Source organism: Argopecten irradians, chromosome 11, assembly GCF_041381155.1.
Source record: "Argopecten irradians isolate NY chromosome 11, Ai_NY, whole genome shotgun sequence".
Lineage (NCBI taxonomy): Eukaryota > Metazoa > Mollusca > Bivalvia > Pectinida > Pectinidae > Argopecten > Argopecten irradians.
Genome location: NC_091144.1, coordinates 19,959,650 through 19,984,821, shown reverse-complemented (window position 1 = coordinate 19,984,821; position 25,172 = coordinate 19,959,650). Strand labels below are relative to the sequence as shown.

General features: G+C 36.6%; 2 protein-coding genes across 2 annotated transcripts in view; both read right to left on the bottom strand.

Annotated features, from left to right (window-relative positions):
* LOC138334943 (regulator of G-protein signaling 14-like) overlaps positions 1 to 22,487 on the bottom strand; it is a 128,701-nt gene extending 106,214 nt beyond the window's left edge. Inside the window, exon 1 of the mRNA XM_069283817.1 lies at positions 22,437 to 22,487. The gene's annotated coding sequence lies outside the window, so the exon portion shown is untranslated. The remainder of the gene's footprint in view (positions 1 to 22,436) is intronic.
* A 25-nt stretch (positions 22,488 to 22,512) lies between these two features.
* On the bottom strand, positions 22,513 to 24,827 carry LOC138334467 (regulator of G-protein signaling 12-like). The gene is made up of 2 exons (XM_069283126.1): positions 22,661 to 24,827; positions 22,513 to 22,517 (listed from the first exon to the last, which is right to left on the bottom strand). Exons 1-2 carry the CDS (start codon positions 24,825 to 24,827, stop codon positions 22,513 to 22,515), a joined length of 2,172 nt encoding a protein of 723 aa, XP_069139227.1.
* Positions 24,828 to 25,172: the final 345 nt, after the last annotated feature.

Genomic DNA, 25,172 nt, shown 5'->3' with positions numbered 1-25,172 from the left:
TCCACCACTATAAAGTGGGAAAAAAATTATGAATATGCACACAAAAGATTTATCGTCCTGGGTATATATCGTCCATAAGGGTTTTATGCATCCTATTAGAATGTAGATTGGAGCTCATGGTATAAAACATTACAAACAGCAAAGGACGGATAGGAAGCACCGGAAATATTTTAAAAACTTTAGCGTAAATTCCTTTTCACCGTCCACTATTCAATAAATTAATGCTTCACCTCCATTCAACATATCAATGTTAAGTCAAAAAGTACAACTTTTTAACAAAACTTTTTTGTTACGTACTTGGTTCTGCTAGTGTATCAGTGATGCACGACGACCTATGACCTAGTATAGCTCCCATCCTGCGTATTTCTTTACTTGTTTGAGGCGTGTAGCTATTGTGTATGTACTACACATCATTTTCTTCACGGTGTATTAATTCACAAAGGAAATATTCTCAACTGTAACCTACAAACTGAGTGTTTTCCTCACAGTAAATCCACCTAAGGAAGCTTAACTGTCGGTCATCCATCGGTCAGCAGACAAATATACCATTTTATCATTAACAGACATTTTCTGCAAGTTGGAGATTACTGTTACAAAATTTTCCCAAAACATAGAATAAGAACAGGAGACACCCTCAGACAATAACTGTGACATTACGAGATGGCCAAGTTAGATATCTACATGATGTCTATGGTTAAGCCACACCAAATCTGTCTTTTGTTCCTGTACTTAAGTACAAGCGACACACTAAACTCAGAGTATACACTAATTTGACAGATACATTTGTAACGTGTCACTCCTGCTGAGTGAGATTGAAAGGAAGAGTTTTAAGTATCGTAGTGATGTTATGATAGATCACTGTATCACATAGGTATATAGAAACACTATCACAATGAACCGGGCGGATTATCCCAATTACACGAAGCATCATAAATACTTTGATGTATGAGGAATTATCCTAGCGAACATGATACTCAACCATTATTTATCAGATATTATGTTGCAAATCCCTCGGATGATATATATACGTCAGAAGAGGCTAAAAGCTAATCAGCCAAGACAGTATTCAATAACAACTGATGCTTCACGACTACATTTGGGAAGGGGGCATATATATTTTTTTTCCGTATCCATTGTTTTATATTTCTGTCCACCTCATCCAAATGGCTAATTTATATCCCCCACCTTCCAGCACTATCATCCAAAAGACCAACTTGGAACCCCTCAAAAGAGCTATCATCCAAGAGGCCAACTTAAACTCACACACTTATAACCCCTCCTAGAACTTTTGTCCAAGAGGCAAACTTATAGCTCCTCCGCTCCTCCTAAAACTATCATCAAAGAGGCCAACTTAACCTCCCCCCCCCATAAGAGCTATCATGATCCAAGAGGGCAACTTATACCCCCTCAAAGAACTATCATCCAAGAAGCCAACTTATAACCCCTCCAAAGAACTATTATCCAAGAGGCAAACTTAAACCCCCTCCAAAGAGCTATCATCCAAGAGGCAAACTTAAACCCCCTCCAAAGAACTACCATCCAAGAGGCAAACTTAAACCCCCTCCTAGAATTATCATCCAAAACGCAAACTTAAACCCCCTCCAAAGAGTTATATAATCATCCAAGAGGCCAACTTAACCGCCCCAATAAGAGCTATCATGATCCAAGAGGGCAACTTATACCCCCTCCTAGAACTATCATCTAAGCGGCCAACTTATAACCCCTCCAAAGAACTATTATCCAAGAGGCAAACTTAAACCCCCTCCAAAGAACTATCATTAAGAGGCAAACTTAAACCCCCTCCAAAGATCTATCATTAAGAGGCAAACTTAAACCCCCTCCTAGAATTATCATCCAAAATGCAAACTTAAACCCCCTCCAAAGAGCTATATAATCATCCAAGAGGCCAACTTAACCGCCCCAATAAGAGCTATCATGATCCAAGAGGGCAACTTATACCCCCTCCTAGAACTATTATCCAAGAGGCCAACTTATAACCCCTCCAAAGAACTATCATTAAGAGGCAAACTTAAACCCCCTCCAAAGAACTATCATTAAGAGGCAAACTTAAACCCCCTCCTAGAATTATCATCAAAAATGCAAACTTAAACCCCCTCTAAAGAGCTATATAATCATCCAAGAGGCCAACTTAACCATCCCAATAAAGAGCTATCATGATCCAAGAGGGCAACTTATACCCCCTCCTAGAACTATTATCCAAGAGGCAAACTTAAACCCCCTCCAAAGAACTATCATTAAGAGGCAAACTTAAACCCCCTCCTAGAATTATCATCCAAAATGCAAACTTAAACCCCCTCCAAAGAGCTATATAATCATCCAAGAGGCCAACTTAACCGCCCCAATAAGAGCTATCATGATCCAAGAGGGCAACTTATACCCCCTCCTAGAACTATTATCCAAGAGGCCAACTTATAACCCCTCCAAAGAACTATCATCCAAGAGGCAAACTCCATGAGGCAAACTTAAACCCCCTCCTAGAATTATCATCCAAAACGCAAACTTATAACCCCTCCAAAGAGCTATATAATCATCCAAGAGGCCAACTTAACCGCCCCAATAAGAGCTATCATGATCCAAGAGGCCAACTTATAATCCTTCCAAAGAACTATTATCCAAGAGGCCAACTTATAATCCCTCCTAGAACTATCGTCCAAGAGGCAAACTTATAACCCCCTCCAAAGAACTATTGTCAAGAGGCAAACTTATATATAATTATAACCCTTCCAAAAAACTATCGCCCAAGAGGCCAACATCTACCCCCCATAAGAGCTATCTTCCAAGAGGTCAACATCTACCCCCATAAGAGCTATCTTCCAAGAGGCCAATATCTACCCCCATAAGAGCTATCTTCCAAGAGGCCAATATCTACCCCCATAAGAGCTATCTTCCAAGAGGCCAATATCTACCCCCATAAGAGCTATCTTCCAAGAGGCCAATATCTACCCCCATAAGAGCTATCTTCCAAGAGGCCAATATCTACCCCCATAAGAGCTATCTTCCAAGAGGCCAATATCTACCCCCATAAGAACTATCTTCCAAGAGGCCAATATCTACCCCCATAAGAGCTATCTTCCAATATCTACCCCCATAAGAACTATCTTCCAAGAGGCCAATATCTACCCCCATAAGAGCTATCTTCCAAGAGGCCAATATCTACCCCCATAAGAACTATCTTCCAAGAGGCCAATATCTACCCCCATAAGAACTATCTTCCAAGAGGCCAATATCTACCCCCATAAGAACTATCTTCCAAGAGGTCAATATCTACCCCCATAAGAACTATTTTCCAAGAGGCCAATATCTACCCCCATAAGAACTATCTTCCAAGAGGTCAATATCTACCCCCATAAGAACTATCTTCCAAGAGGCCAATATCTACCCCCATAAGAACTATCTTCCAAGAGGCCAATATCTACCCCCATAAGAGCTATCTTCCAAGAGGCCAATATCTACCCCCATAAGAACTATCTTCCAAGAGGTCAATATCTACCCCCATAAGAACTATTTTCCAAGAGGTCAATATCTACCCCCATAAGAACTATCTTCCAAGAGGTCAATATCTACTATTCATAAGAAATTTTTATCCAAGAAGCAAACTTAGTAACACCCCTCCCCCACTGGTAGATAATGGTATAATATTGTTGGACATTAAAACACATGGTACCAGGATGTACCGCCGTGTTTTAAGACAACTTCTGATGGCAGCGTCATAATTTACACGTAACCCTGCTATTGAGACACACTTATGGATGTCAATTATCAAAGTTATTATCGGTAGATCACGGAAGTCGTATGTTCAGTCCAGGATCACATGCCCCTCAGAAAGTAGAATCGAGTTACTTGACATTTATAAGTGGCGCTATACCAGCATTCCCAAACTAGAGCCTTGGTACTGGTATTCGACACAATTGTAATGCTCTCACTCTCTAAACGTAGTTACATACACGACCTGTTTCTATCTTATACACTCAAACCACTTCAGAATTCACAAGATTTTATTTTTAAGAACTTGCCTTAGAGAATTAACAGTAATGAATTTTCCTGACAAAAATTATGTAAATTTATGATTCACAATGTACCTAATAATCTCCATTGCTAGACAACATGAAGACACTAAAGCAAATGTATGAAACTTTATTATGTCATTTATAATGAGTTATTAAATTGTTTTGATGGGCCACAGTTGCAAAATGGTTTGAAGCTATTCTGACATATTACCATTATAGCCCACCATCTCTGGGTTTTGAGTCTGAATCCCATTATGATATGTCACATTCTTATATGACTGTTAATAAGACATCAAGCAAAAACAAACATCCAAGAATTTGAAAATCTTGATGTGACGAAAAATGAATACATCTCCTTTTCATCTCTGATACAAAATTTCCAGATTATACTGTATCCAATTTAAATGTTAAAACAGTTTTAATGAAGGTGTTGAATTGCTCGTAAAATATTCTAATATATTTTTATCCCGTTCAATTTCAAAGAAAGAAAAAACATTCTACGTAAACAAACACTTCCTTCTTCCTTGTATAGACATTTTATGGACTTTCTATCCAAAATTGACTTTGATATCTTTTAAATACTGCAGGTGTATACATCAGCCAGGAAGAGTACAACCAAATCTGAACAGGCACACAATCTGTAATATGGCTATTTGTGGGGTCTTTGTGAAGAAATGGACTCTTCCAATTCAAAGGTGGGGACAGTTCATTATGGATTTTCAGGGGTGGATGATTTGAGATTAAAGTTGAAAGAATAAAACTAGCCCCAATGTATGGGTTCTGAGTTTGCATCCAAATGTGGGGCAGGTGTCGGGCAACGACTGCAAGTGGGTCATTTTTTTAAGAGCATATCTATTCCAGCCTTCCTTAACTCATGATCATTTGACCCCTGAAGACATATATAGGCTCTTCTAAATCAAAGATTAGACCAGTTCACTGTGCAATTTCAGGGAAGGATGAATTAAACAACCCTAGCTGTCAATAGAACATAAAACAAATACAACCAAGGTTAGTATACAATGGGCTAATTTTGGCCCTCCTATTGAAATATGATCCTGAGTTTCTATTTCTAGTGCATGGTACTCACATTGGGCTGTCTCAATGACATACGGACCAAGTTGAGGAGGTGTTTAGCACTGAAGTAGCCAGTCAATAAATCTTACAAGATCATGCTTAGCTATCCATTATATATGAAATGTGAGTGTTTTAGGTTCAAAACTACCTCTGTTTATATACTCGAGAAGGGAAAACATTTTAAAGTTGTCATTATTTATAATTCTGCAGTATATTATGCAATTGGTAGCCATTTGATGTCGGCTATAGGTTTAAAAGTAGACCGCAGGTAAGAATTTTGCATATCAATACTATTGACTAAACGATATGACAACGCACTATGGTGACAGAACATTTCCTATACCACAAGGTCATCTAAGTGTTTGAATACTCATACAAAGTCATCTAAGTGTCTGGATATAGTGATTTAGAAAAACTGTTGACCTTATAAAAAAAATCATCAATGAACAAAGTTCTTAATACAGGTAATCTTTTTGTCTATTAATGATCCACTTTAAAATTCATCAATCAATATCAATGAAGTTCCTTCTAAATTAAGAATTAATCAATTCACTAGATATCAAATTGAAGTCAAGCAACATTATCTCCCCTTAGTTTAACTTTCCTTAAATATAGTATAAAAATAAAGGTTCCGTTGAACTAAGTGTACTTGATATTTTGATGAAGAACTTAAAGACCCTTCAATCTATGAAGAATATTAAAATTTCTTACGGATATATCTAAATGAAAAGAAGACTATTGGTATTTCAGTAAAATGGCCTATTTTGGCACTGTTCCTTAGACCTCTGGGGCTAACTTTTGTGGACTTAAAATGTCAATTAACTTTTGAATATGAAAGATTTCTATAGAATGTTAACATGTTATGTTTAAGAACTTTAGAGAAGGTGAATACATATATGTAAAATTACAAACAAACTGACAATAAATAAAAGGCGTATATCATTTATGTGTCAATGTACTGATTTTTTAATATCAAAAACTGAAAATAATGTAATATGTTGGCCAGAAAGTTAATACATACTAGAAAGGCCTGCCACTACACACAACAGAATGATATACCCATGCACATTCTCAGACACTTTAGAATTCCCTATTCACTCAGCTACAACAGCACAACATAGTCAAATAGAAACTCACAGGGTAAGGGAGAGGCGCCCATTATCATGTCACAATTAAATCATATCACCGACAGTAAAATGATACCAAAACTGACGTGAGATCGACCAAAAACGTATGTCTTGGTGGGTAATACATATAATCAAGTCTTTTCAGGGTACCCCATGCATGTCTCTGTTAAGAAACATTATTACAGGGAAAGAACAGTATGTGACGTTTTACCCAAAGGACACAATGTATAAGGAATCTAAGGATACAGTAGACTATTGCATGAATCTCAAGCTGAATGTGAAATTATACATGATGTCAGGAATGCTAACATCATATAAATTCTAGACATAAAATCAAATGAAATATTTTGTGTGTGTAAACATGAGGAGGTTTTTTTGTGGTTTCTCTTTGAATACAGCAAACGATATTGAATGTTACAACAAAGCCGCGCCACAAACCATGAACTTAAATGCACACATGAACATTTCATGTTGCAGATTATTTGACGAAATTTAATTGTAATTTGCAAACTTACAAATATTTCTTTACAATAACTGTCAGATAACAAGATGTGCAAGGATTTTTATCATAAGGAAAATCAGACCACCAATTAAAGAGAAAAACCTCCGACCTACTTTTAACACCTGGCAAAACACCTAATGAAAATGTAAGGTCTATAACATCACTGGAGTAAACCTTTCTACACATACAGCTCCTTATATAATTAGTTCACTAGATAGTTGGTTGTGATTAATGTCCTTAATAACAATTAGGCTCATCAAATGACAGGGGAGGACCTCTGTATGTATGTTAATGATGATAAGACCATGTGTCTTTTGGGAGCCTGCGGTATGCTTGTGTTGTTTGTGGTAAGACCGTGTGCCTATTTTAGGAGGACCTATGTATGTAATTTGTTGTTTGTGGTAAGACCATGTGTCTTTTGGGAGCCTGCGGTATGTTTGTGTTGTTTGTGGTAAGACCGTGTGCCTATTTTAGGAGGACCTATGTATGTAATTTGTTGTTTGTGGTAAGACCATGTGTCTTTTGGGAGGCTGTGGTATGTTTGTGTTGTTTGTAGCAAGACCATGTGTCTTTTGGGAGGACCTCTGTATGTAATATGTTGTTTGTGGTAAGACCATGTGTCTTTTGGGAGGCTGTAGTATGATTGTGTTGTTTGTAGCAAGACCATGTGTCTTTTGGGAGGACCTCTGTATGTAATATGTTGTTGATGGTAAGACCATGTGTCTTTTGGGAGGCTGTGGTATGTTTGTGTTGTTTGTGGTAAGACCGTGTGCCTATTTTAGGAGGACCTATGTATGTAATTTGTTGTTTGTGGTAAGACCATGGGTCTTTTGGGAGCCTGCGGTATGCTTGTGTTGTTTGTGGTAAAACCGTGTGCCTATTTTAGGAGGACCTTTGTATGTAATTTGTTGTTTGTGGTAAGACCATGTGTCTTTTGGGAGCCTGCGGTATGCTTGTGTTGTTTGTGGTAAAACCGTGTGCCTATTTTAGGAGGGACCTTTGTATGTAATTTGTGTTGTTTGTGGTAAGACCATGTGTCTTTTGGGAGGCTGTAGTAAGACCATGTGTCTTTTGGGAGGACCTCTGTATGTAATATGTTGATGGTGGTAAGACCATGTGTCTTTTGGGAGGACCTCTGTATGTAATATGTTGATGGTGGTAAGACCATGTGTCTTTTGGGAGGACCTCTGTATGTAATATGTTGATGGTAGTAAGACCATGTGTCTTTTGGGAGGCTGTAGTATGATTGTGTTGTTTGTAGCAAGACCATGTGTCTTTTGGGAGGACCTCTGTATGTAATATGTTGATGGTGGTAAGACCATGTGTCTTTTGGGAGGCTGTGGTATGTTTGTGTTGTTTGTGGCAAGACCATGTGTCTTTTGGGAGGACCTCTGTATGTAATATGTTGATGGTGGTAAGACCATGTGTCTTTTGGGAGGACCTCTGTATGTAATATGTTGATGGTGGTAAGACCATGTGTCTTTTGGGAGGACCTCTGTATGTAATATGTTGATGGTGGCAAGATCATATGTCTTTTGGGAGGCCGTGGTATGTTTGTGTTGTTTGTAGCAAGACCATGTGTCTTTTGGGAGGACCTCTGTATGTAATATGTTGATGGTGGTAAGACCATGTGTCTTTTGGGAGGACCTCTGTATGTAATATGTTGATGGTGGTAAGACCATGTGTCTTTTGGGAGGACCTCTGTATGTAATATGTTGATGGTGGCAAGACCATGTGTCTTTTGGGAGGACCTCTGTATGTAATATGTTGATGGTGGTAAGACCATGTGTCTTTTGGGAAGCTGTGGTATGTTTGTGTTGTTTGTGGGTAGACTATGTGTCTTTTGGGAGGACCTCTGTATGTAATATGTTGATGGTGGTAAGACCATGTGTCTTTTAGGAGGCTGTGGTATGTTTGTGTTGTTTGTGGCAAGACCATGTGTCTTTTGGGAGGACCTCTGTATGTAATATGTTGATGGTGGTAAGACCATGTGTCTTTTGGGAAGCTGTGGTATGTTTGTGTTGTTTGTGGCAAGACCATGTGTCTTTTGGGAGGACCTCTGTATGTAATATGTTGATGGTGGTAAAGACCATGTGTCTTTTAGGAAGCTGTGGTATGTTTGTGTTGTTTGTGGGTAGACTATGTGTCTTTTGGGAGGACCTCTGTATGTAATATGTTGATGGTGGTAAGACCATGGGTATTTTGGGAGGCTGTGGTATGTTTGTGTTGTTTGTGGCAAGACCATGTGTCTTTTGGGAGGACCTCTGTATGTAATATGTTGATGATGGTAAGACCATGTGTCTTTTGGGAAGCTGAGGTATGTTTATGTTGTTTGTTACAAGACCATGTGTCTTTTGGGAGGACCTCTGTATGTAATATGTTGATGGTAGTAAGACCATGTGTCTTTTGGGAGGACCTCTGTATGTAATTTGTTGTTTGTGGTAAGACCATGGGTCTTTTGGGAGGCTGTGGTATGTTTGTGTTGTTTGTGGCAAGACCATGTGTCTTTTGGGAGGACCTCTGTATGTAATATGTTGATGGTAGTAAGACCATGTGTCTTTTGGGAGGCTGTTGTATGTTTGTGTTGTTTGTGGCAAGACCATGTGTCTTTTGGGAGGACCTCTGTATGTAATATGTTGATGGTGGTAAGACCATGTGTCTTTTGGGAAGCTGTGGTATGTTTGTGTTGTTTGTGGTTAGACTATGTGTATTTTGGGAGCCTATGGTATGTTTGTGGTAAGACCATTTGTCTTTTGGGAGCTGTCGCAGATATTCCACTAACATTGTATATGCCTTTGCGCCCCATAGTTCATTGCGACGTCATAGCTTTGTGACATCACTTTTGTAACGTTATTATTGTAGAATGAACAAACCATGAACTAAAAGTATGTTTGTGATGAATGTCTCCATATTATATTTGGCCAATTACTATTTCACTGAAACACTGCTTGAGACTCTTAACAGCAAAACCAACACCCAATCATAGTTATAATGAAAACAGGCAAGTTAGTCACCCAACTCCAAATATTATAATCACAAGTATTAGTGTATTGTTTAATACAAAATATTTCCTTGGTGGCTTTTAGAACAAGGTGTTTAAGCTGGAAACACTCTCACATTATTCTGATAGCTACCAATGACATTTAAATAATCCATCCTGTGAATGACAACTATCATGAACGTGACATTTACCTGGTATAGTTATGTTATGTCACTTTAAAACTGACCTGCTTTTTGATGTACCTGGACACATAATCAAATGCCATGGTAACAGGAAACACTGGGGTTAAAGGTCGATACACAGCGTGCGCCACCGGTACATCCTCCTGCATATCGTAGTTACGATTCTTCGACTTCCAACCAATCAAATTCGACATCTTGTTTAGATCCCAAAAACTTTCACTATTCAATCACCATGGAAGTAAAGGACACACTAAGAGTGAACTCCTAGGTAAAACAAACATGTCTTCCTGCTTTGTTTGAAAGTCTTTTCTTCCGTGTGAAGTACTTATTCAACATGATTCAATTTATCATTTCAATATTATCAAAAAACTTCCATATTACTTCCATATCAAAGTAGCTGAATTTCTGTCCTGCTCAAAAAGTCACTTGATATGCATGTTTGATCTACATCAAAACTATCTCCAAATTTGTTTTCACCTCTTTCTAAATTTTCAGAACTTTTTTCTGCTAGTCTAAAACCTAATACATGCAAAGGGTTTCATTATTGTAGCTTTCCCTCGTCAAAGTCTATACTCTGTGTATATATATATCAGTGTTTTGTCCTTGGTAATCAACACAAAGTCTACTCAATCATAACTCTCGTAGACTTAAGTTTCAAAACCTCAGCCTTTCTAAAAGATCGCATTAAAAGCCACATTTGTATGTTAATTGTAAGACTGTACTTGTAGTAGATTTATATATATAAACCCTAAATAGATTTCTGATTTGAGAACCTGTATCTATTGTGACAAAAAACATTTGTATATACACACGCAAATCTGGGATAATGCCAAGCGAAAAGTACCAATGTAAAATAATAAGTTGACAATAGATTGGACGTGGATCAGTTATGATCTTGCATTGATCGCAGTATGCTTCAGTAGTAAACCTATACAGCTGTGTATGGCTATGGGCTGGTCTTACCCAATACACTAAATATGATTATCTCAGACACCAAAACAACACCATATAATCCTTTCTCTTCTTAAACTCTTATATACATGCTCTTTTTCACCCTTTGCACGATACCCTTGACAATAAACTTTTCAACTTCCAAGCATCTGAACATCTTCCTCAATACTCTATGTACCTCCGGGGGAATCCCCACCCTAACACTTTTTTTAACTATACCATCCCAACACTTTTGTACCCTATCTGTAGAGAAGTATCTTCAATGAGCCCTCCTTTCCCCAAATATGTTCTTCAATGCAACATCCCTTAATACATTTCCCTAACATTAATTCTACCCCTCTACATTGTCTCTATTGCAGCACCCAAACATTGTACCAAATTCATTTTCCCTGGTGAATTCTCCTGGACCATAGCACATTGACATTAGATAAAATGTTAAAGAGTTGTTATGGATTGAGGGAAGGGAGATAATCCAAATTGATGTAAGCTGTATGGAAATTATCATTTTTTTTTAAGTTAAAAACTTAAATCATTTTATGTTCCTCCCTTTGTGTTAATTGTCACCACCTGTCCATATAAACAGTTTAATTTTTACTTCCAGGTAATGTTTATTGACAAGTTACATTACCATTTGTTTGGGTTTCTTTTTAAATGAAGATCCTGAATTGAATTACATTAAGAGGCTTACAGGATGTAGTTCAGGTTTGGGTTTATGTTCATTTACACAAATAACATTTTTAGTTTCAGGAATAGTTGCGAGTAATAACTCTTCGAAAGATAAAATTCACTTAGTTTAGAGAAGTTTGCATTATCATTCCATATATAGCTATATAGCTGGTAGAATATTTTCATGATTTTGTCGGTCATCACGAAACTTTGATCTGTAAATCATTATGAAATGGTAGGATTCTCTATACCCTTGAAGCCAAATTAACTTTTGATTCACTAAAATTTAATTTTCTAGTTTAAGGTTAAATTGCAAAGATTTTGATTTGCGAAAATAACCATACAGTAACAGTAAGTTATCTAAATAAATTTGAACTTACCAATTTGGAGAGAAAATGGAACAAAGTGCTGATCAATTATAGTGCAAATTTTCATAATAAACAAAAATATCAGTTTCCAAAAATTAAGTCATTTACATTAATGCTAACTATAATTTAATGAAAACAGTGAAATTAGCCACGATCGATCTGCAGTACCATGGTCCTCACAGATAATTTTAGTCTCCTACATAACAAAATGCTACCAATAGTTAATCTAAGACAAAATATACCGCTACCTTGCTTCCCCGATATGAGCGTCTCTTCGTATACTTCTGCTGTGTGTTTTCCAAATCTTCGGCCATTTTACAGAATTCTGATTTAATTCCGACAAGTTCTATTTATGCATGACTCCCTATGACTGTGTATTTTGAATCATCCTTGGAAACAAACTGGTACAATGAGGTGACAAAGTGTACCAGAGTTATTCTCCCCTTCCATAAGTATGTGCACTATATGTAATATAATCCAGTATTTGAGTAATGCATATTCCATTTGAACTTGTGTCACTTCCTTTAACTTCCAAATTAGAGTATGTAAATCTACACTCTGATGATTTTAATCCTTAAAAGTTTAGATCTCAAACGAAATTGACAGATGTATCCATCAAGCTGCTGTCACAATCCCACCATATTAAACACCGGTAATGTCTCCGACAATGCACGAGAGGACCCACACTCGATACCAGGAATAATATCCAATATGTCAATGTTATAAAATACATGGGATACAAACACGAGCGAGTCACCTTCTTTCTCTTATTGTTGCCAACGGCCATGAGATTTTGCCTTAACAATCCGAAAACAGGCGCGAGACTCGTCTCAAATTACCTTTCAACTTGAAATTGATGCATATTATGCGCTGATATTTATACAAAATTGATCCTGCCGACAACACCTGATAGATATATATATAACCAAGAAAAAACCACAGCCTTATAAAAGTTCTATGAATATATAATCAGTCTATTATATTTAATTTCACTTCGATATGCATAAATCATGTTTAATCTGAATGCCATAAATTATACAGTGTTGAGTCTATCTAAAGTAGATACAAACCGTTTCAGTTAACTTTTACCAGTGTAAATCAGCCTTGTTATTCCACGGTAAATGGGCTGGTAAAAGGCACTTTTAAAACTATAATTGCTATAATTTATAAATTCTGTAACATTCAAACATTTTTATCACATATCTACCAGTAACACGTATTGTTAGAACCAGACAGACAGGAAACAGCTAGATCTTACAAACAAATATTTTTGTTTACACAAAATTTAAGTGTTAACTGAAAACACTTTTGAAAATTTATCAAGAAAGTTTAATACTTATTAAAACAACACCTTAATTCCGTAGTTAGCCATTCACAATTCATAGCTTGCCATATTTGACGTAATTGAACCGTGATAAATTGGTTAATTACGAAGAACCAAGCACAGGTGTTTAATGACCTGAACGAGATGGGAGTGAAAGGGTCATTAGTGGCAGAAATTTGATAGGACCGACAGGATAATTGTGAGTTAATTCACCCTGAAGACGAGAGTTGTGTATTACCTTTATATCAACCTATTAAATCAAACTTAGGCACGACAAAGTAGGAACATTTTAAATGTGTACTTACACTATTCTCCCAATCCAGTTTTCTGGCAGCCATTTCACAAGGACAGACAAATTTTTTTCGGGAAATTTTTTAAAAGCACCTGAATGTCTTAAAAGAATGTGTATAAATGCTATGAATATTTTGCTGTGCGGTTTAATATGTGTACATGTATGTATACAAAATTAACATGTGAGTCATTAAACAACAGTATATCATCGTGTAACTAACATCCAAAAACACTGATGGCTTTATTATTTTTCTTAAGAAAAACTTTCATTCAGCTTAAAATTCCTATCATAAGATATTCTGTATTTTCATTTTTCAGATTTATCTCCCCTTGAGGAATTGATTTTTGATTGACAAATGTCATACCTTTCTTAAAATACGCCTAAATATTCTGTTAGAATCTAATAATGTTACAATTGATAACTACCAACAAGGGAAGATAACTCTGGAATATACATTAATATAGAATAACAGAACAAGAAAATTAGTCAAATTATCCCATTCTGCTGATAAACCTGTACTAGTACAAAGACTATGGACATAGGATATAAAACTGCACCAGCCGTAACGATTCAAATGTGATGGACACAATGCAAAATATAATGCTCTTTCAACATCCCCTTCCACCTATCTTGAAATTTCAAATGTTTGCAGGTCTGGTGTCAACAGTCAGCCCTTGAGTTAATTTTCATCCTCTACTAATTATTCAAGGACATCTACATCACCAAAAGTGTGTACCTATTGAAGGTTATCAGGTCACCAGGAACACAAAGGATGTGGATGTAAATTGGGTCATATATAGTCTATATATGTTACAGTGGCTGAGAACAATGTCTACACCTAATGTATTCATATAACACCTTCATACATACTCAATAACTGCATGCTGATAGGCTGATCCTGACACAAATCATGAAGGAATTTCACATGAAAGGAGAAAATGTCTTTTTTAATGTTTGTTTGCATTTATGTAAATCCTTTAAATACATGTCTTCTGTAAAATATTTAATGTAAATTGCTTAAAGACATGTGTCTTTTGTAAATAGATTGATGTAATGCATTTATAGACAGGTGTCTTCTATAATGTGTTTGATGTAAATCCTTTAAAGACAAACAGGTGACTTTTGTAAATCCTTTAAAGACAAACAGGTGACTTTTGTAATATATTTGATGTTAATTCTTTTAAAGACAGGGTGTCTTGTGTAATGTATTTGATGTCATTTTGTAAGAACATGTGTCTTCTGTAAACTGCTTTGTTTAAATCCTTCAAAAAACTTGATTTATAACAGGTGACTTTTGTAATATATTTGATGTAAATTCTTTTAAAGACAGGGTGTCTTGTGTAATGTATTTGATGTCATTTTGTAAGAACATGTGTCTTCTGTAAACTGCTTTGTTTAAATCCTTCAAAAACTCACATTTTTCAAAGATTTGACCTGTCCTAAAATTTATAAATATACTGTACGTATCTTGAGATTGTCATTGGTACTATTAGTATCAAGCATTTGACTTTTCAGATTAATAGATTTGAAGTTACCTGGTAAACATGAAATAAGAATTTTATTCTTTGGAAACAGAGTTACGGTACTAATATATTGGTGTTAAATTTCATTTTATTTCTTCGTCACCACATGCACATCCTGTCCATTTAAGTATCTAACTGCCATAGCCAGTAACATTTAGCCATGTTGAGAATAACCTAAAGCCTTAAGCAGACTATATAGCTGGGTTTTACCTAAATCGTGACTACAACCAATGCAATCCATGTAAGGGGTTTGCCTAAAAAAACCTTGGTTTTTTCGATGGCCTGAAGGATTGAGCCTGAATCATGATTAAATTTTTTTTTTAATCTGATCAGAATTTTCTTCAATTTGTCAGACACTCAGACATTATTTAAAATTGTGCAAGAAAAATAATTAATACGGGAATGTTACATTATACAGTGAACACTTCTTTCAAAGTACCAGTTCATTCTTTATATCCCATGCTTAAATAGACCTGCTAGTCTACATAAAACAAACATGATGCACACTACAAGCGTATTTTCAGGTTTACTGGCCTCTTGAAGTGAAAACTTTGTGTCATTAAAAGTTTTTTTACTGTTTTACCCCCATATCAACCTTGAAAGAAACTACTGGCCAAACAAAATATCTACAATTTTAAGAATATAAACAGCATTTTATGCTCAATGGAAAGCTGCATGTGTTAAAACAATGAGTTTTGCTAAAGAAAATAATTTATCTGATTAAATTAACTGTTAACATAGTTTATATCAAAAGATGAAAATTAATATGTACATGTACATCACACCCCAAAAAGAAGGTTTTAAAACCAACTTTTTATCAACTATACCAGCGCTGGTATTCCAAATTTAATTAACGTAACCCTTAGAGAGCTGAGAGAGGCTTGATTGGTTGAGTGTGAAAGTAGTATTATCCAGAGGTCCCAAGTTTGATCCCTTGCGAGGGCAGTGTTAATTGCTTTATGTCTAAAATCCTAGTCTCTGTTACATGTACATTAACCAAGTATCATCCCCAAGAAAAAACTCATCCTATATGTATACAGTTGTAATAATATAGGACAATAATACCTTTAATCCTCCTCGTGTACTTTTAGTCCTTCGGACTGACCGACGCAGACTCTGAAACCTTGGTAACAATGGTGACGACGACATCAGCACAAATTGGTGGATATTTCACCCATGGGGTAAACTGACAAACAGTGACTGGGCAACAAATGATACTTCAAAACTGTAAATACTAAACATCTTAGCTGTTTACAGTTGCCGCACCTTTGTATAATGTATGACAAACACCGATAGGAAGAATGTCCTGATCTGCATGTGATGTGTTTTACCGGATTTCTCACGATTACACACATTTGTTAAAACAAATCTATGTAATCATTGTGGTGCAGTTTATTAGGGCCTTGTATAGAGAGATTGTGTGACTTATACTTGGGTCGTGTAAGTACTTTATGAATATCCTGACTGTTATAGGCCCTACTTCCTGACGTGGGAATCTAGGAAAACAATAGGGGAACACACCAGTGTAAAAATAGACTACCACAATATATTTCTTATTGTCAACATCCCTATCTTTGGGGCTCTATGTTAACCTACCTACAAAGATGATAATCACAATAATTGGTTTGTTACAGTTTCATGTCCAGCCAAAGTAATTTAAAGACATGTCCTATTTAGGTGGTGGAGGAAAGCCAGAGTATTAGAAGAAAACCATGGACCTAGAAAACAATGGACTTATCTAGAAACTACTCCATATGGGATTCAAACTCGTTACCCAAACATGGTGTCCGGGGCTAGTTGTAATTTGTCGCAACACACCTTAAAGGTGATAAAAACAGAACGGACATGAAAAATGAGATAATACGCTAGAAACATTTGTAATGCCTATCTAAACATATACCAGTTTGATATTTGCTTATATTTTGTCTCTAAATAGTAAAATTAATGAAAGCAATCTTCATATCTTTTCGACGACAGATTTTTTTCTATGACTTACCTCCCTTGAGTTCCGATGAGTTGTGACGTAATCTGAGACAATCAACTACCGGAAGCCGGTGTGCCGATCGCGGAACTGTCAACATGCATGTGTATTTTAGCCACATGTCTTAGTACTTACGGAAATACACACGGAGAAAAATATGTTATATTTCGACTTATTGGGTAGCGTGATTTATCCCCTACATAATGACACATTAATGACGTCATAACCTATGAAATGACGTCACTACATGTAAATAATGATCCTTCTGCACATTTTCCATACTTCATTTTAGGGATTTTCATATTTATTTTGGGTTACACAACAATGTACCGGTGGTGTGAAACCGGTATGTTCAGATCTAGTCTGCTAAACCTGCCTATATTATCAGGCTTTTTTAATTAATTTTTTTTTGCCTAATATATAGGGGAGAAAAAAGCCTAATAATATAGGCAGGTTTAGCGGACTAGTTCAGATCGAGCAGGGTTGCATAATGATATGACGACATTCACAATTATCATTATTTAATTTCAGAAATTTAAATTCGAAAAATTACCATGTTAAGAACGCTCTAAAGTCATCAAAATACATCGTAAAACTCATCTCAGCAATCGTAAATACATTAAGTAATATTTTTCCTTCTCGGGGGAGACCTTAGGACCCCCAAAAAACAAAATCTCTCGCCTTAAGCCCTCGCAAAATCATCAAAATACATCGTGAAACTTATATCTCAGTCATTCTAAATTGTAATATCTTTATCAGGGTCTCCCCCGAACCCCCAAAACACCACAATGCTCGCAAATTTGGCCAATTTTAGTACTCAATAATTTCCTGTTATATCCACGAGTACATGTCATCCATATAACGTCATTGTATCTAGTTTCTGTGTTTTGTGTCCCGTCTTTTTTATCGGCCGTGCATGTATTGTTACTACTGTACATGTTATTTTTCGTAACAGAAGCCCCAATTTGTCGAACAACCGTAAAACTCATTATAGAACTTTAAGAAAATACATAAGTCTAGCCCTTTCTGTGCGGTGTTCTGAAGGATTAAGCTTCAAATAGGAAATATAGAGGTGTGCAGTACGTACATAAGGCGGGATAGGGGCACGTTTATCGCGGTATGATAGGGTTTTGGATACCGTATGAAGGATGGCAGTTTTTTTTTTTTTTTTATAAATATGCATTATATGTACATGCATGTGCATGTAGCATGTAGTTTCATTGTAATTTGGGTCCATTTTCTTGTAAAGTTATATTTCTTTTTGTTGGTTTAACTTTAAAGTCTGTTATATTTCTTTTTGTTGGTTTAACTTTAAAGTCTATGTTTTGAGTTTTAAGTTACAGACAAAAGTCAAGCGCAACCCCCTTGAACCTGAGTCAGTGACACACACGTACACGGTGTCAAATGGCCTTTAAAGATGCTCCACCGCCGACAGAGCATAAATGATATTCACCATTCGTACAATAATTGGTGTTTAATCGTGTATATATATGTCTAATTAACACAAACAATAATATAGAATAATTTATTTCGCCTTTGGTGCATGCGCAATCAGTATTTCATTCCATATAGGATATAGTAACACGGATTTTTTCCGGGATGCAATTAATTATATTTCATGTTTTTAACTTGAAATAAAATTAGAAGCTCACAAACTGTTCAATGGTGGTAATGGTGTAAAGTAAGTAACTTTTGTAACTGAAGAAAAATACTAAATCGTCTGCTTCTGTTTTTGATAGTTAAAGTTATATGTGCCGTAACTGGCCGAAAATTTTGACATGTTATTTTTTCTTCAATTATCCATTTAAAACCATAAGTTTTAATGAATAAAGCTGTGAAAATCATTCAAATGGACAGACAAACATATATGATGCCTTATAAACGTTAGTTAGAACACAAAGGTTATGCACTGTGAAATTCTTGTTTTTAAGCCTTATATATGTTTTGATGAAAACGTACCTTCTGAAATCACTTTTCAATTATTAAGAATACTGTACAAATGTGAAATGAAATTGTAGACAGCAATATGGCTTCATGGTCTGACCGTATGTACTCATTTCACTACACTGAAGATGTTAATATAATGATTTTTGGCAGTACTGCCAAAAATCATTTTCAGCTCTTATTTGTACATGTAAATTAAAACCTGTGGATTGAAAGTATTGTAATTCTCAAAATGTTGGTAACTTTTGGTGTTGAATAACATATTAAAAGATCGTCTTGATTCGTGAGTATGAAAAATACGTCACATATAACTTTAAAATTTACCATTTGTCAGCGGTGGAGCATCTTTAACATACTGAACATAACAACTTTATAGCCCAGAATATGACGTTAAGAATGAGTAAGCTATCGTTTTTATTATATCATTGTATGTTATAGATTATATATTATATACAGATTCATTTCCACTATTCAATATAGCAACTACACGTAGCGCGACTGTTTTAAATATCTATAATCGCCAATACCGCAACACTGCCCCATTGAGTTTCCCGGCTCTTGTCACAGCTGTTGGTCTCAGATGACGTCACGAATCTACGGCCACCTGGTGATATCAGGGGCGATAAGCGATGCGATCGTTCTAGACAAGGGTCGTTGTTGACTTCGTTTCAAGCACATTTTATGGAAATTACGTCAAATGCAACCTGTATTTTTTGTTGGAAATCATAAAGTGCACCACAATAAACAAATATCAACACAAAAATAGCATATTTAAAATCTGTTTTTATCACCTTTAAAAACCAATTAGCCACCATGGCCCTACTTAATACAGATAGGTTTCAAATTTGTAACCAAAAGGTAGTGGGCTTGTATAATATGTCAGAATATCTTAACCACTCCACTACTGTAGTACCTTGATTATCAAGAAGATTCATACATATATATTTATAATAGTAGGTATGCATACATATATTTGTAATTTTAAGTAAGTATTACTGCCACCTGTATTAAATTCAATCCTCACAGTTTGTCATTCATATTTTGTGAGAATGGATTTTCACATAAATCTTTGAGGAGTATCCACACCTAATTTCAATCTGATGCCTTCTTAAATACTGAAGTATCCAAAGAGTGAGATTAATGTCAAATAATAGAATAGAGAATCGCAGTAAAAGAACACATGTAGATTTAGAGTTTTTAAAACAGAAGTTGCAATATTTTTTTTGTTCTTTAAAAAAAATCAGGATTTTTCCATAGGGCTTTCATTTCATTATTTCAAGTATTGTTATGACATACAGCTATGTCAACATTGGCAAATATTGATTAAGTCTGTTAGAGTTGCTTCCCCTTTTCCTTATATAATGTTTGACTGACAGACTGTGAGGGTTTTATACCTTTTATTTACTAAAAAATCTAACACAAATGTTGATTGTAATTAATCATTTGATCAGTACAAAGGATTTAACTTATCAGAAAAGCAGCAATTTTACTGCTAGTATCCAATATACTTATATAATTACAGTTACATCATGTCAGTAATTTTACAAAACAAATATGAACATTTTATTTATTAGCATACATGACCCAGCATGAATCTTCACTGCAAAGCCTAAACATTTAATTAGCATATCCAGAATAAGATATCACTATAATTAGCTACTACAGCTGTCCCAGAATGCATCATCAAGGAACCCTTTGATGGTGTTTGTTTTTCTTTCAAAGATGGACAGATATCTTTGGCATTCCTAACAAATTCAAAATGTAACCAAATAAGCTACATGTAGCGTCAGATCAGACTGATAATTTGTTCACATGTATATCATTTAAATTTAGATACGCTCCGAGTCTGACTATCAAACAGAGGTGTGTTTTTTAAAATACCGACGATACGTCTCATCATGTCTTTTTTAAGCCTAGTCCAATTGTTGTTTTTGTTCATTGACAAACAGCTCTATCCCTATTGTAGTGAGATTGAGATTTGTCCCCGACCTGTTAAGCTATGTATGTTTAAAATGAATACACTTACTCCTTTTGACACTAAATCTGGGTCAGTTGTTCTCTTTGACCCTAAATCTGGGTCAGTTGTTCTCTTGTCATCATTTCCTGTTGTTCTTCTCTTACCTGTGTCAGTTTTTCCTTACCTGTGTCAGTTTTCTCTCACCTGTGTCAGGTTTATGTTTTAAACTACAGACATGTGATGATGTACCTCTGTTGTATGATCCATAATTATCACTTAGCTGAAAACATTTGTTCTTTAAAAACCCTAAGAGTACACTACCTAGAGATTTCTTCATAGATTTATCCTATTCAGACTCGTTATATATATTGTCCCATAACATCGTTAATACAATTGAATGCACTTTATAAATATATTATACATTTACTTTAATTACAGAACTATAGTACTAGATGCAATTAATTTTACTCTGATAATCATACAATGATATTTATTGGGAGTTTTCAGTTACCAATACATGTATATATTTTTTTTCAAGAATAATTAAAAGTCCAATATTAATCCATATATATACTGTACTAGACAATTGCATTTTTCTTCCTTTTCTAACCTTTTATAATCTGATATATAGCTAGAGAGGAGTATTTACTCAAATTGGTCAACCAGATGGGCATGGCCATGTTTTGCTATCAAAGTATCTTGTCCCATCAAACTTATGACATTGAGGCTTACCATATATATGACTCTTACATTTAAATATAACTCAATGCTCCATCATAGTCATGTGTAATTTGAGATAGGATTCAACTCTTTACTTGTTTATGTACAACAGGTAGCTAGCCATAATGAATAGAAAGGAAATCATTTCATTATAAGCAAAGTTCATTTAACACATACAATCAAACACTTTTATGGCGAAAATCCTTACAACATATTTAAATTCATAGTTATCTAACTTAAACATTTTCATTCTTCTTCAAGGTCCCTAAAATATATCTGCAATATGAGTATAACGAAGTATGCTTATAACGAAGAATAATCGTTTGTCCCCACAGGTATGTTATAACAGTAGTATACTGTATTATCGAGCACAAACAACTAACGAAACACTAATTGGGAATAAATACCACGTTATAACCATGTTGTGTGTTCTTATATGGAAACATGCTTCACATTTAAATAGTTAGTTAGAAAACCAATACCCAATTAAGTAGAAAACATGCACAGTTCCGTATTTGACCCAGTTCCTATAAGCGCCCCTCCCCCTTTTTTAAGGGTTCAATTTCACTTACTTTGAATTAAATACAGACTGAAACTAGGAAAAGTGTTTAGGTTTCTCTATAGTATCTATCTTGCAAATTGTTAAATGTCTTGATAAATTTGTGAAAATAAGGTTCTATAAGGTGCCACTTCATGTTTTCAATTTTAAGCGCCCTGGGTACTTATATAATTATTGGGTCAAATTCCATAATTATGAGTTTAAGATGACCTTTGCTATAAAGCAAATGGAACTTACCGTTTTCCTTTTGGACTGGACAGCATGCTTCCTCCCATCTTCTACTGGCGAGGATATCCTTAGAGCGTGGTTCTGTTCAAACTGCTCAATGAGGCCAACCATTCCACTTGTGTTAGCAGGTCCGTCGTCCATATCAAAGGAGTTGTTGAATGTGGGCGGGGCTGATGGGGATCGCAGTTGATGAAATGGAGGTGGAAGAAAAGCCCGGGGGCTCAACTTCTTACCGTCCAGATCAACAGTCTCCACTTTGTTCTGAGACTCGCTGTTGTAGCTGTCGTCCCAGAACTGTTTACTTGGGGCAGAGGTGGGTCTAAAGTTGCCTGAAGGTCGGGAAAGGTCAGGGTTTGATGCTGACCTGTACATTTCACTGCCCTGAGAGGCCGAGGACTCCTGGTCACTACTTACCCCCTGACTGACCAAGCGTGGTCTCTGTGCCTTCAATATCTTGTGCGTACTAGCCCTCAAACTAGCAGCACTGTTCTGCAATTCAAGGCCATCGCTGGAAAGAGTTCTGGCCCCTGGGGTCAAGGTGGGGTCGGGCATAGCTCTAATGTTCAGTTTATCACTAACATTGGTTTTTGTGAATTGCAGATCATCTGTACTACACACAGAAACATTAAGTCTTGCACGAATGTCTGGATGTGTGGAAATGTTGCGAGAGTCTCGTAGTGGGGTCGGCATTGTCTGGATATCGGGGGAACAATGATTTTTATGTGCGTGCATGCCATTATGTATAGGTGGTTGCTGAGGTGTAGGCGGTGGTCCGGCCGGAGGTGGCATATCCACCACGTAAACATTGTTATTAGGTGTTTCGTCTCGCCCAAATCCAAGACCACTGTCACTATTACTACTGTTGCTATGGCTACGTTCTACAGCCCTTGACGGATCAGCAAAAGCCTGAGACAGAGCAACTTCATTGTCAATAACGACACCAGGTCGGTTTTTGTATAGATTAGTGATAGCCATTATGACAGGAGTTGCAGATCTAGGGAACTCATTACAACTCTGCCTTTCTCTCCCATTTGAACACGTAATACCAAAAGACTTTGCCTTGGCGGCATGCATATTGTGTGATCTCATTTCGGGGTCAACCATGAAAACGTGACATGATCCGCTGGGGGTTGACTCATCTTGACTTGCATTATCACTACTGCCATCATCACTGTTTGTACTATGTAACGTCACGATGCCAAAGAACCGTTTGTCATCAGGTGAAATGCCACTGAAGGTCAGTCTGTCAGCAGGGTAGTGGGCTACTGTAGTTCCCATACTATTGGTTAGTTTGACACCGTCCTCTGTAACTTCCATCAGTACTAAAGTGTGGATCTTTTGTTCCACACGTAGCCTTCTCACAGCATTGCGTATTGACTGAATTTTTATATGAGGTTTATTAGCATCACTTGGCATCTCTATTGAACCAATATATCCAACGACGACTCGCATTTCATCCGTATCAGCACTGAGCAAACTCTCCTCGTCATCGCCGTCCACGTCTTCATCCTCCATGGCAATGAAAGCATTGTTGGCAGTTGTATTTGTAACAGAGGTCTTCATGATTGCACTAATGCTAGCACCAGCCATTGATGTGTTGAAATGGGTGTGTTCTTTGATTGGGCGAGAATGGTTGCTATGACGACTTCCCACAGGTCTCTGTCTGGGTTCACGAGCGCTTTGTGATGTACTTTTCACAACTGCCTGTTTGGCTTGGAAGTTGAAGGCTGGGGTCGCGTGAACCGATGCCACAGTGCTTTGCCTATCCGCAGACATGGCCCCAGCCAACTGAGGTGTACTATGGTTTGTAAAAGCTGCGTATGTATTCTCTGCCCCAACTGGTGTATGGAGTCTTGGTTTGATGGCGGATGCAAATTTAAAGTCTGGTCTATGAAGATGATTATCCTTTCCATGTCTGTGATCATTCCCAGAATTATGCTTGTCTCGCTGGTTACATTCACCTAACACCTTATCACCGTGGCGATTGCCACCAGTTCCTGGAGCTCTTGTACGAACACGATTTGGGTACCTTGCTTTTGTCCTGTGATGATACTCATCATCAGAGGAATCAGAACTGTTATAATTCTCTGCAACTTGTAACGTTAATGTTCCGGTAGACATACCAACCATTCTAACCACATCATCATGGGGAGCCTTGGTGACATTTTCATTGTTTACTGATACCAGGTAGTCGCCGGCCTTGAGTCCGGCTTCCTCTGCCTTACTGCCCCCTACTATACAGCTCAGCACACAAGGATGTTGTCCTGATATCGTAAACCCGTAGCCTGACCTCCCTCTCGTCACAGAAACTGTCTTGATGCCGTGGATAGGTCGCTTTTTCCGCCGTTTTGTATGTGAGCTCGAGGAGGGTGCAGACGCAGATCCAGGATTGTAAGGCATCATGGCGTGTGTGTTACATGTACCTGTAATGATTAAATTGAGTTATTACTGATTCAAAAAAGTTTTAAATGATTTATTATAAGGTATGACCTTTGAGGCACATGTCAAGGTCAATCATTTCTATGACCTTGAAATCAATGATGAGGTCTATCAATATTTAAACCTACATTATATATTATCTCTGATATCAACATCAAGCTTGAAATATTTTCTCTGATGTTTGACATTGAATATAAGCTCAATTAACAGGTGATACACGACCTTTGATATCAATGTCAAAGTGAGTTACTTCTTTGACCTTTTGCTGTCACTCAGCTCAATCAACAGTTGACCTAAGCTTTGAAA